Genomic DNA, 13,989 nt, shown 5'->3' with positions numbered 1-13,989 from the left:
TAACTCCTATCTATCACCACCTTATTTTCCCTGATCAGACGAAGGTCCTTGAGCTGCAGTTCCAGTTCCCTAACATGGTCCCGCAGCTCGACACACCCGGCACAGATATGGACATCCAGGAGGCCAGGAGCCTCCAGGACCTCGCACATCCGACATCGGGAACAACAGACTGGCCTCACACTCATAATTCCCCTTTTTTTTCAAAGAATGCAGAAAAAGTAATTAGGAATTAAACCTACCGTGCCTCGCCCGTTTCTGCCTAAGCCCATTATTTGTAGAAGCTCTTTGGATTCACCTTTGCCTTATCTGCTAAAACAACCTTGTGTCCCCTTTTTGCCCTCCTGATTTCTCTCTCAACTCTACTCCTACACCCTCTATACACTTCAAGGGATCCACTTGATCCCAGCTGCCTATGCATGTCATGTACCTCCCTTCTTCTTGACCAGAGCCTCAATATCCCAAGTCATCCAGGGTTCCCTACGTCTACCAGCCTTGCTCTTCACTCTAAGAGGAATGGGCTTACCCTGATCACTGGTTACACACTTTTGAAAGCCTCCCACTTATCAGACATCCCTTTGCCTTCCCACAGACTCCCCCAATTAACTGTTAAAAGTTCTTGCCTGATACCATCAAAATTGGCCTTGCCCCAATTTAGAATTTTAACTTCTGGGACAGACGTATCATTCTCCATAGCTATCTTATAACTAATAGAATTATGGTCATTGGTCCCAAAGTGATCCCTCACTAACACTTCTAGTCACCTGCCCTTCCTTATCTCCCATCAGGAGGTCAAGTTTTGCCCCCTCTCTAGTCAGACCATCCAGATACTGAATGAGGAAATTCCTCCTGAATACACTCAACAAATTTCTCTCCATCCAACCCTCTAATACTATGGCTGTGCCAGTCAATGTTGGGAAAGTTAAAATCCCCTACCGTTACCACCCTTTTTTTCTTAGAGCTATCCGTAACTTCCTTACATATTTGTTCCTCAATTTCCCACTAACTATTTGGGGGCCTATATTACAATCCTATCAAAGTGATTTCCCCCTTCTTATTTCTCAGTTCTACCCGTATTGACTCAGTGGGCAAACCCTTGGATATATCCCCTCTCTGTACTGAGGTGATGTTTTCCTTAATCAAAAGTGCAACTCCCCCTCCTCTCTTACCTCCAGTTCTATCTTTTCTATAGCATCTGTACCCTGGAACATTGAGCTGTCAGTTCTGTCCCTCCCTTAGCCATGTTTCAGTAATTGCTATAATATCCCAGCCCCACGTACCCATCTGTGCCCTGAGTTCATCTGCCTTGCCCGTCAGGCTCTTGCATTGAAATAAATGCAGTTTAACCTGGACTTCCCTCGCTCTCTGTCTTGCTTTTGCCTGATCTGTCTGGTACTAGGACTACTAATGCTGCCTTTAATATTTAATGTGCTCTCTTTAACTTTTGTGCTGTCCCTAACCTTCTCTTCTGTCTCCCTACTGCTTTGGGTTCCACCCCCCTGCCAAACTAGTTTAACCCTCCCGAATGGCTCTAGCAAATCTCCCCGCCAGGATATTAGTCCCCTTCCAGTTCAGAAGTAACCTGTCCCTCTTAAACAGGTCACCCCTTCTCCAGAAGAGATCCCGATAATCCAAAATGTAAATCCCTGCCCCCTGCACCAGCTATCAAGCCACGCACCCCATCTGCCTAACCTTCCTATTCCTACTTTCACTAGCATGTGGGACCAGTAGTCCAGAAATTATTACCTTCGAGGCCCTGCACGTTAGCCTTCTACCTAACACTCTGTATTCACATTTCAGGACTTCATCCCTTTTCCTACCTATGTTGTTAGTACCAATATATACAACGACCTCTGGCTGCTCATCCTCCCCCTTAAGAATGTTCTGCAACCGCTCAGAGACATCCTTGACCCTGGCACCAGGGAGGCAATGCACCATCCTGGAGTCTCAGCCAAAGAAATGCCTGTCTGTGTTTCTAACTAGCGTGTCCTCTATTACTACTGCTCGCTTGATCTTTGCCAGACCCTGTTCTACAGCAGAAACAGCTGTGGTGCCAGAGGCCTGGTTGCTGCTGGTATCTTCCCCTGACAGCCTATCCCCCTCAATAGTATCCAAGTCGGTATACCTGTTTGAAAGGGGAATAGCCACAGGAGACTCCTGCACTACCTGCCTGCCTCTTCTGGTAGTCACCCCTCTACCTGACTGAATTTGTGGTGTGACAACCGCCCTGTAACCGTGTCTATCACACTTTCTAAACATTTATTCATAACACAAACTGCTTATCCCAGGAACCAGTCTATGAATCTTCTTCGAACTGCTTCTTCCATTGCAAGTATGTCCCTTCTAATGTAGATTGAAGAAAACTATACACAGTAGTGTAGATACTCACCATTACCCAATGTAATTGTAGGAAGTCACCCCTAATATTTTACTCAATCCCCCTTGCAAAGGTCAACATTCCATTTCCTTTCCTAATTATAACTCTTGTACAAGGACACCCAGATCCTTCTGTACTGCAACATCTTCCAATTTAAATATTTTGATTTTCTGTTCTACTTGCCAAAGTGAACAACTTCTCATTTTACAAGATTATACGCCATCTACCAATTTTTTCCCCACTCCCTTAATGTACCGATATCTCTGCAGATGAATGTGCTCTCAAATCACAGAATTATTATGTCACAGAAGAAGGCCATTTGGTCCATTGTGTCTGCACTGACTTTCTAAGCAAGCATTATAACTTAGTGCCGTTCCCCTGCCTTTTCCAAATACTGCTGCACGCTGTTCCTCCCACTTGCTTTCCTACCTATTTTGTATAATCAGTAAATTTGGTTCTAGTTAGTCCCTTCATCCAAGTCACTAATATAGATTGTGAATAGTTGAGGCCTCAGCACTGCTCCCTGTGGAACTCTAGTAGTAACAATTTGACATCCTGAAAATGATGAATTTATCCCATCTCTGTTTTTTGTGTTATGATCTGGTTCAGGACCTTTAACATTTAATAAAGGAATCCAAAATAGTCAATTAACTAACAGAAGTACACTACAAGATTTCATGTTTTTAAACAACAACAAATGATATTGTAGATAAAATGAAATTAAACAAAGCAAGTACCACTGACAATACTATCGCTTAGAAAGACTTATGTTATAAGTTCGGTTCTACTTTTTACTCCTCCATCACTCCCCATCCTCCAGATAGAGTTCCTTTATCTTACAAAACCGTTAAGGTTCATATTAAGACCATAAGACATAGGAGCAGAATTAGGCCACTCGGCCTATCGAGTCTGCTCGGCCATTCAATCGTAGCTGAAATTTTTCTCATCCCCATTCTCCTGCCTTTTCCCCAATAACCCCTGATCCCCTTTTTAATCAAGAACCTATCTATCTCTGTCTTATTGATATATTCTAGCTACTCCTCTGGAGTAAGACTCAGTGAAGGTCATTTCATTGGTTTTTGGCAATGCGACTCTCCAACTTTACTGGCATGGTGATTACATATGTCTCGTCTCCTTGTTTGGGTTATTGGTAGACATCCATTGACTGCCCACAACTTCTAAACTAACTCTGCTGACTGCTTTCTGCCACAAGTCTCCGTGAGGACCAATGTAGATTTCTTGCTTTAGCTCCAAACTAGGCAAATCTCCCAGCTCCTCCTCTCACAATCCAAACTGAGATAGAGCCCCATGTGCCAACCAGTGAACAATTACGTTAGTATTTATCTCTTAAATGCAGGCCTAAGTATCATTCCCTGTTGTCTCTCTCAACCTGGTGAGATGCAGTGTTCGCAAAAGCAAAGTTACAGCTGCATCTACCTGCTCCTACACTTAATTCTGTCAGTCTACACACACAGATAAAATGAGCACAAGAACCTTCTATCAGTGCTCCACCTTGAATCACTATTGCTCTAGCAACACGATATACTTTGGGATGATTCAACCAAATATGTAAACAAAAGCTACTCTTAGATTCTGCAACCCATGTGTATAATTTATATCTAACAGAGTTTTACAACCTCCTTTCATCGAATTGTTAGCTTTTATAGACAATAGACACTCTGGCTCTATCAAGGAATTATTTATTGTTCAGTGTTTACACTTCAACTCTAACCTTGCAAGGTAAACATAGGTTAGCTTTTAACGAACCTCAATTAATTTCAAGCTTGTTTACTTCAGGGTTGCTTATCTAATCCACCCCATCCCATTTATCTGCAGTTAGCATTTTAATTCTTAAAATTAAGTTATTCTCTAAAACATGAATTATGAACTAGCTATTCACAACATCTCTTAGCCATTCCTCAGTCCTTATCAGCTTTAAATTCCATTAAGTTTCCCCATTTATTTCTTTCTCCAGCGATGGTGATTATTCCTCCCTCTCTTTTGCCTTTTGACTTTCTACTATTTTTGGGATGCTTTTTTGTGTCTTCAACTATGACGCATGTTGATGTTAGCCCAAACAGGTGTTCTGCCTACCACAGATTTGAGCAACTTGTATGTGAATTTCAGTGCTGGTGCAATGCCAGGTACTTAAGTCATCCTTCCTAGAGTTGGCTAATTGAAACAAACAGCATGCTCCTTCAATTGTTTGTAATGGGCAGAGTTTGCTTGAACTGGCAAAACTCAAAACAAAACATCTACTGTTAGGTATGATTCCATGATTTAGCAACATTTTCTGAGCAATCCTGAGTGCAATAATAGCTCAAATAACAAATTTAAGATAACCAATTGTGCTTGTAACGGCTCATTCACATTGGCTGGAAGTAACACACGTTGTGCCCAAAGATTTGTTCTGTGCAAGCAAAAGGAACATATTCAAACCTTGCACCTTATATGAATTGCATAGGAACTTTGTTTCATTCATGGGATGTGGGCATCGCTGGCTAAGCCATAATTCATTGCCCATACCTAATTGCCCTTGAGAAAGTGGTGGTGAGCCGCTGCCTTGAACCAAAAAGTAAGTTTGTTTATTAGTGTCACAAATAACCTTACATTAATATTGTAATGAAGTTGGCACTTTTGTATTTGCCCTGATGAGTTGAGGACAAAAAGCTAATATTTTTATTATTACAGATGCATGTTAGTTATATAAATGAAATCTATTTTGAACTTGCAATTTTTCTATACCCATTCTAAGAGAAAGATCTGTGTAACTCAGGGTGACAAAACTGTGTGGATACAACTTGTTAAAAATGCTATTCACCTTCTATGAGTAAATTTAAAATTTACAAACATTATTATCTATGCAGTGCTCTTGCGTGTCCTACTTTTATTTCTGTTTGGCTAATTGGATAAACCCGAAACATTGTTTTCGGTTAAAAAGGTATGTCATTGTATTTTCCTGCATTACACCCACTTATAATATTATAATCCTACTAACTGATATGGGTATGTTAACATCCAAATGGGACTCGCTTTCAGTGCTGTTTGTATGAAATTGAACTTTTAGTGTCATGTCCCAGTCCTGTTTTGGTTCAGAATTTTGCATTTGTGTTTGGATTATTGGCTGTTTTTTCTGCTTTTTCTTGATAAATCTATCAATTTTGAGGCTGCTTGTTTTGTTTCTAATGTTTCTGTTAAATCACCATCCTTAAATGCCCATGCAGTTGTTATCCTCTTTAATTTCTCTCCTCAGGGCTACAGGACAGGCTACACTTACAGGCACCCTATTCTAAGAGAAAAACTAAGACACAAGAGTGAGGTGGAAATCCCTGCAACTGTCACGGCATTTTCCTTTGAAGATGATACTCTGCCACGCTCTCCCCTCAAATTCCTGGCACAGAAACAGCAGCGGGAAAAGACAAGGTGGCTGAACACTCCAAACACATACATGAAGGTCAATGTTCCAGAGGATTCTCCAACTGGTGATTGCAGCCCTCGGTCTAAAACAACAGTAAGCATTAGATTAGAAATCGTCTGTCATTTTTAAATATTTTGGAATAACTCAGGCTATCATCAAACAACACTTCCTTCTGAACTGATGAGTCAAATCATCCTTCAACAGTTAGCAGTGCAAAAAAAAGTTATTGATTTACATAGAACAGAAATGAATTGAAGCCATAAACAATTATATAAGAACTAGGAGCAGGAGTTGGACATCTGTCCCCTCAAGCTTGCTCAGCCATTCAGTACAATCATGGCTAATCTTTTTGTGGACTCAGCTCCACTCACCCGCCCGCTCACCACAACCCTTAATTCCTTTACTAGCCTTGCCTTAAAAACATAGTGAGGGAGCCTCAACTGCTTCATTGGGCAGGGAATTCCACAGATAGTTGTCTAACTACTATTCAGATGTCAATCAATGAAATAAACTAAATGCATGGAACCCTGAAATTGAAGCTGGAGAATATTTTACAATAAGAAATCATATTTGAGGAGAAGTTTTCAAAATGAACTTTTCTCACTTGGGGAAAAGCATTCGCTACAAACATCAGAACTGCCATGTAGAAGTTCTATTTCTTAAAACTCAGCTAATTGTGATTATCAAATCAGTGCCCATATTGTCTCATTAGCCCAGGCCACCTAGAAATTGATTTGACTCAGTATTTCAGGATAGTTCTTTGCAGGCAGCAGATAAGGTTTTCTTGAAGGTGAAAGGCTAGTATACAAGCCCACTCACTGGTTTGTCAATTCCCTGTGTTGTTTGTTTTATTTTAGCAATTAATGATAGAGGAACCATTGTCTAATTGTATGAGGGAGCTGATTTGACACACACATTAGAAATGAAACAAGCAGCATCAAAACAGGTAGATGCAGACTTAATTATCTGATTCTGCTGGACCCTCGATCTGTAATGATAGATGCGCAAGACCTACAAATGATGAGCTTTGGAGTTCTCAACCAGGGCAACATTGTTTAGAATATGCACAGAGGAGGGAAAGTAAGATCATAAGTCTTTGCTGGTCAGCTTGCATTTACCTGCTAACCATAAGCTGGCCGCACTACACTTTTGAATGCAGACAGTGATTTGTCCAGATATTCACATTGAAAGTTTAAAGCAGAGGTTCCCAAACTGGGGTCTGCATAACCCAGGCAATCTGCAGGAGCCTCTCAGAGGGTCCGTGACAAAATGGACACATTTGAAATTTGCTGCAGAACTGCTCAGCCTCTGATTAGCGGGAGTGGGTGGGTGGAGGTTGCTGATAGTCCAGCGCAGGCTTCGGAGCAAAGGGGCCATCCTGTGGGAGCCTCAGACCAGGAGTAAGGGAATGAGAGTGTGCATATGTGTGTGAGGGAGAGAGAAGTATGCCTGTCCAATATGAGTATCAGCTTTCCAGCGTCACTCCTTTTTAATGCGGTTAATAACAGGCCATGATAAGGTGGCTTGGCCAGGAGTTAACATGATGAGGCAGTGTAACTGGCAAATGTATTTGTGATTGTGTGCCTCTTCCTAATATATGCATAAATTTAACTAGAAAAGGTGTGTTACTTTTGATTTCTGTGTTTGCACAATTCCGTGGCAAAAAAAGGGGTGACAACGTTTTGACAATACTTTGTGTTCCCTGATGCACTTGGGAGATCACTAGAGGTTCAGTGACTCAAAGTCTGGGAAATCCTGATCTAAAGGAGAGACTCTGGGCTATGTGAGTTGCTTACAATGTCATGTATTCATTATCAATCAATTATTTTTCAACCTTGCATCTGTAGCTGAGTAAAAGAAAGCAGATTCTTAATTTCTGTTTTGCACAAAGCTGTCACTTTGGACATTAAGTTCTTTGCTGTGCTACTGAACTGATATCTGTTATGGTTTCTGTTAGTAAACAATTCCACACAGTTGACTGCCAGCTAGGAGACTTATAGGATTTTATTTCTAAACTATAGCTATAGCAATGAAAAAGATCTGGAATTGAAACATTTTCACTCAATGGAATTCCATTGATATCAGTATTATTGGATAAGTCATCTATTCAAGTCCTAAAATTAGTTTGTGAAAATAATAGCTTGTATTTATGTAGTGCCTTCAGTGTAGAATGCTCTGAAGCCCAATTTCCATTTCAGACTCTTATCAGGACAGGTTGTAGTACATAAATTTGAAGCTCTTGACCTTGCATTAGATGAAGTTTACCAGTATCCTGTGGGTGTATGCTGTGCTTGGACTGGACCCAAAAGATATTTAGCAGCAATTGGTGAACTTTTGCTTCCTTTATATAAGGGCTAACAAAAACTACAAATGTTTATCTTCTGTGCTGGTGAGGCTGCTTGGAATTATTTTCTAATGCTGATTCTCTCGGTAGCCTCAAAGGTGCCCAAATGCACCTAGATTGTTGTGTGCACCTGTCAATAAAACAAAGAACCTCCTGTAAACTGTGACTGAATAGAGGCAAAGGTTTCTGTGGGCACATCTCAGCTCTCATGCCAGAATTTCAAGCCTGCACATATTCCAAACTTAATGTTAAAAATCATTACTGGAAACCATAACTTTTAAAATGAAATTCTCATGTAGATTAATTATAAAACTTTAAATAGTTTTTAGCCATGGCTTCAGTCTTGAAGCTGTGATTATGTGAGTGCTTTTGACTTAGGTTTTCAAATCCATCAGTTTAGAGATATCTCTTTAAATGGGTTAGTGTGTTTCTTGTTTTTAAAATATGGTTAAGAGCATTATTTTGTTGTGGGAAATGGGAATTGCATTGTTCAAAATATCAGTGTTACTGGCATAAAAGTACGTGAGTTGCATCATACTTTTAAAAAGTCGAGTGCAGGCATCAGCCTCCCATGTAAGAACACCATCTGTATTTGCTATCCACAATCAGTCATATGTCTTATTATCCATGGTCTTGTGGGAGGTCCCTGCTCTGCCTTCTCTTGTATAGGTGTGATATTTTAGGTTAAACAAATACGTCAAATGTCAGAAGCAATAAATGTGACGTAAACTAGTCAGCTCTGGTTAGAATTTAGAAGTTTACAAGCAAAATAGAGTGTAGTTTAATACCCCAGTGCCCTGTTAAAGCATTCATCTCCATCTGATAAATACTGCAAGTGCTGCAATAAATGTGATTTGCCATCATTGTTTATCTTTTGTCAGATTCTAATGAACCCAAATTGACACAATATTGTAATAGGGGCTAACAGCATGGATTTTGCAGAAAAAAGGAACATTTGACAGGTTTAAAAACTTTTTTTTTTACTTCATCTACTTTTTTAGATCCCCCTCATGTTTTAGGTCAATGGGGATTTTAACTATGTTAATAGAATTTTCTTCTAATCACACATTCAAATTTCAACTTTTTCAGTAAGGTTTCTGAACTTAACTAGGAATGATACCCAGCTATCTCTGGCATTTTAAAATCCATTTTACACCCCTTCAAGACCAAGCATAAAATAAAAAATGTGTACCTGATACCTGAAAGTGATTTCAAAATTATTCTAATTATTCCTAAAAATGAGAGAGATATTGCTGATGCTTTTCATCTTGCACTCACCAGGGCAAACTTAAGAATGCCAAATTTCAAGTGCTCACAACAGTCTATGCAACAGGAGGCGAGGTGTGCTGAATGGATGGCAAGCTGGCTCTGGCCAAGGTGTTGCTATGGAGAAAGGTCCTACTTAATTCAGAAAAGGTGCAAGGCTTGAATACATTTCTTTTGTTTGCAGAAAACGTATCTCTGATTGTGAATGCATATCATTTCTAACAGGCACATATGCTTTCCTGATTATCTTAAATTGGTTAGAAAAAAGAGAATACTGGAAAAATTCAACATCTATAGGGAGAGAAACCCAGAATTAACACTTTGAGTCCATTTGACAAGAGAGCAAACATGTGTTGGATATTATGCTGTAGATGGGAGAGATTGCAACAAAGATGAAAACACTTGAGAACAAGACTGTTTGGAGAGGGAGAAAAGGGAGGGAGGATTTTTGCATTGAGATAAAAAATGTATGGGATTTTTTTCAAAGGGATAGAAGAGAAAATAAACAGAAATTGGTGACTTCTGAGGGCTGTAACATACCTAAACAGAAGATGAGATGCTGCTTGTCCTGTTTCCGTGGGCTTCACCAGAGGATTGCAGCAGGCCTATGACAGACTTGTGGGCAAGAGAGCAAGGTGTTGAGTTAAAATGACAAGCAACAGGAAGGTTGGGCTCATGCTTGCGGGCTGAGCGAAGGTTTTCTGCAAAGCTATTTGTGTTTAGTCTCCCTAATGTAGGTGCAAGTCAAACACTGCTAACCTGAAGGAAGTGTTTGGGATCTTGAATGGTGAGAAGGGAGGAGTTAAAGGGACAGGAATTGCACCTTCTGTGATTGCAGGGGTAGGTGCCATGGAAGGGATTGGGGAGTTGGGCATAATGGAGGAATGGACCAGAGTTTTTTTAATTCATTCATGGCATCCAGTCATGGTTCTGGGAGGGAAGGGGCAAGGGCAGAGATGCAGAAGATGGGTCGAACCCACGGTGGAGGCGCAACAAGAGGGAAAAACATACTTGACCTCACCCTTACCAATCTGTCGGCTACGATGCATCTGTCTATGACAGTATCAGTAAGAGTTACCACCGCACAGTCCTTGGGGAGGCGAAGACCCGCCTTCACATTGCGAATAACCTCCATTGTGTTGTGTGGCATTGTCATCATGCTGAATGGGACAGACCGCAACTAGCAGCTCAAGGCTGGGTATCCAAGAGGCACAGTGGGCCATCAACAGCAGCAGAACTGTACTCCAGCACAATCTGCAATCTCATAGAGCGGCATATCCCCCACTCAACCATTGCCATCAAGCCAGGAGTTCAATCCTGGTTAAACGGAGAGTGCAGGAGGGCATGCCAAGAGCAGCACCAAGCATACCTAAAAATGAGGTCAACCTACTGAAGCTACTAAACAGGACTACTTGAACGCTAAACAGCAAATGATAGAGCTAAGCGATCCCACAATCAGTGGATCAGATGTAAGCTCAGTTGTGAATGGTGGTGGACAATTAAACAACTTGCTGGACGAGGAGTCTCCACAAATATCCTCAGTGATGGGGGAGCCCAGCACATCAGTGCAAAAGATAAGGCTGAAGTATTCACAGCAATCTTCAGTCAGAAATGCCAGGTGGATGATGTATCTCAGTCTCCTCCAATGGTCCCCCAGCATCTCAGATGTCAGCCTCCAGCCAATGATTGGAGGCACTGGATACTGGAAAGACAGTGGGCCTTGATAACATTCTGGCAATAGTATTGAAGACTTGTGCTGCAGAACTTGTTGCTCTTCTAGTCAAGCTCTTCCAGTACAGTTACAACACTGGCACCTACCCAACAGTATGGAAAATTGCCCAGATATGTCCTATACACAAAAAGTAGGACAAATCCAGGCCAGCCAATTACCGCCCAATTAATCTACTCTTGATCATCAGTGAAGTAATGGAAGGGGTCATCAACAGTGCTATCAAGCAGCACCTGTTCAGTAATAATCTACTCAGTGATGCACAATTTGGGTTTCACCAGGGTCACTCAGCTCCTGACCTCATTACAGCCTTGGTTCAAACATGGACAAAAGAGGTGAATTCCAGTGGTGAGGGTGAGAGTGACAGTTCTTGATATCAAGGCGGCATTCGACCAAGTGTGGGCATCAAAGAGCCCTAGCAAAACTGAAATCAATGGATATAGGGGGAAAATGCTCTGCTTGTTTAAGTCATACCTGGTACATGGGAAGATGGTTGTGGTTGTGGAGGATCAGTCATCTCAGCTCCAGGATATCTCTGCAGGAGTGCCTTAGGATATTGTCCTAGGCCCAGCAATCTTCAGCTGCTTCATCAATGACCTTCCCTCTGTCATAAGGTCATAAGTGAGGATGTTCACTGATAATTGCACAAGGTTCAGCACCATTCATGACTCATCAGATACTGAACCATGTTCAAATGCAACAAGATTTGGACAATATCCAGGCTTGGGCTGGCAAGTAGCAAGTAATATTCGCGCCTCACAAATGCCAGACAATGACAATCATCAATAAGACACATTCCAACCATTGCCCCTTGACTTTCAATGATGTTACCATCACTGAATTCCCCACTGTCAATATCCTTGGGGTTACCATTGACCAGAAACTAAACTGGACTCACCACATTAACACCTATGGCTACAAGAGCAAGTTAGAGACTAGGAATACTGTGGCGATTAACTCATCTCCTGACTCCCCAAAGCCTGTACACCATCTATAAGGCACAAGTCAGGAGTGTGATGTAATACTCCACCCTTGCCTGGATGGCTGTACCTCCAACAACACTAGAGAAGCTTGACACCATCCAGGACAAAGCAGCCTGCTTGATTGGCACCACATTCACAAACATCCATTCCCTCACCACCGACTCTCAGTAGCAGCAGTGTGTACTATCTACTAGATGCAGTGCAGCAATTCACCAAAGGTCCTTAGACAGCATCTTCCAAACCCACGATCACTTCCATCTAGAAGGACAAAGGCAGCAGATATATGGGAACACCACCACCTGCAAGTTCCCCTCCAAGCCAGTCACAATCCTGACTTGGAAATATATTGCCGTTCTTTTGCAGCTGCTGGGTCAAAATCCTGAAATTCCCTCCCTGACGGCATTGTGGGTCAACCCACAGAACATGGACTGCAGCGATTCAAGAAGGCAACTCACCACCACCTTCTCAAGGGCAACTAGGGACTTGCAATAAATGCTGGCCAGCCAGCAACGTCCTTGTCCCACAAATGAATTTTTAAAAATGTGGGTGGGCAAGCACTTAATTGCCCATCCCTGAGGATATTTAAGAGTCAGCCACCTTTCTGTGGGTTTGAAGTCAAATGTAAGGACAAAGATTTCCTTCCTTAATGATTTTTTTTTACAACAATCAGCAATGCTTTCATGGTCATCATCAGACTTTTAATTCCAGATTTTTTATTGAATTCAAATTTCACTATGGTGGGATTCGAACTTGGGTCTCTGGATTAGTTGTCCAGCAACTTGCCACTGGTTATCATGGCCAGAGCAGTCCCTGTGGAATGCTGACGAGAGGGGAGTGGAAAATATGTTTTGTGGTGGCATCACGCTGGAGTTGGCAGAAATGCAGCGGATGATCTTTTGAATGTGGAGGCTGGTGGAATAGAAAGTGAGGACAAGGAATCCAATCGTGGTTCTGGGAGGAAAGAAGCGAGGACAGAGGTATAGGAGGTGGGCTGAACCCGCGGAGATGGCTCAGTTAAGGAAAAAGTTAGACATGTGAGAAGTGCCATTTTTGAGGTTGGCATCATCAGAACAGATACATACTTAAACTAGTTGTTAGTGTAGCCATTGAATTATGAGCTTTGAATTATTCAGCAAGTATAGCCCAATCATGGAATCCCATCAAATGGTGGTGTTTTAGGTTTTGCAAGCATGGGCTGATTATAATAGACTACAAATTGCAGTCATTCAACTGGCAGAACACTCAGCATGTTCCTATCAACCCATTTGCTGGGAAGTACGGCTTGCATACTTGGTATTGCACCAGCACTGAAATTCATACACGGTGTTGCTCAATTGTGTGGTAAGCGGAAAATCCTTTTGAACTGATGGCAGCATTGTTAGTGAAAAATAGCTCAGCAAAGGCAATCATTTTTGTACTTGAAGTACCCAGTCTATCTCAAGTTACCCTGGATAGCGAACTGTTTCAAACATTTGAAATAATAAGTTAAGGAAACTATTTCACTCTGCACTGGTTATGCAAGTGGTATTTTCCACTAACAGGATGTTGCCAGCAGTCCACACAATTGAGTAACATTGTGTGTGAGTAGTATGTAGCCCATGTGTCCTGGTGATTGGCTAATCAAATCAAACACATGTTCCTTTGGTTGTTCTCAATGGACAGAGAATACAAAATTTGTTCAATTAGCCTGTGTTAGCAAAATCCAAAACGAAATGGCTACTGTTAAATGTGATTCCATGATTGAGCAGCATTTGCTGAACAATCCTGAATGCACTAATAACTACACTAACAACTAACTTAAGCTAATCATTCAAGCTCATAGCACAGCTCAATTTATGCTTGCTAAAAGCAATGTACGTTCCTATGCCAAGACAC

General features: G+C 41.5%; 1 protein-coding gene across 6 annotated transcripts in view; it reads left to right on the top strand.

The window, feature by feature from the left end:
* add3a (adducin 3 (gamma) a) overlaps window positions 1–13,989 on the top strand; it is a 236,184-nt gene that overhangs the window by 202,586 nt on the left and 19,609 nt on the right. For all 6 annotated transcript variants that reach the window (XM_080205869.1, XM_080205873.1, XM_080205872.1 and 3 more), the window contains one exon: window positions 5,628–5,885. In XM_080205869.1, coding sequence (XP_080061995.1) covers window positions 5,628–5,885 — 258 coding nt within the window. The remainder of the gene's footprint in view (window positions 1–5,627; window positions 5,886–13,989) is intronic.

Source organism: Carcharhinus amblyrhynchos, chromosome 17, assembly GCF_965287045.1.
Source record: "Carcharhinus amblyrhynchos chromosome 17, sCarAmb.v2.hapA, whole genome shotgun sequence".
Classification (NCBI taxonomy): domain Eukaryota; kingdom Metazoa; phylum Chordata; class Chondrichthyes; order Carcharhiniformes; family Carcharhinidae; genus Carcharhinus; species Carcharhinus amblyrhynchos.
Note: the sequence above shows the minus strand (reverse complement) of the source record. Positions and strands in the feature narration are given on the sequence as shown.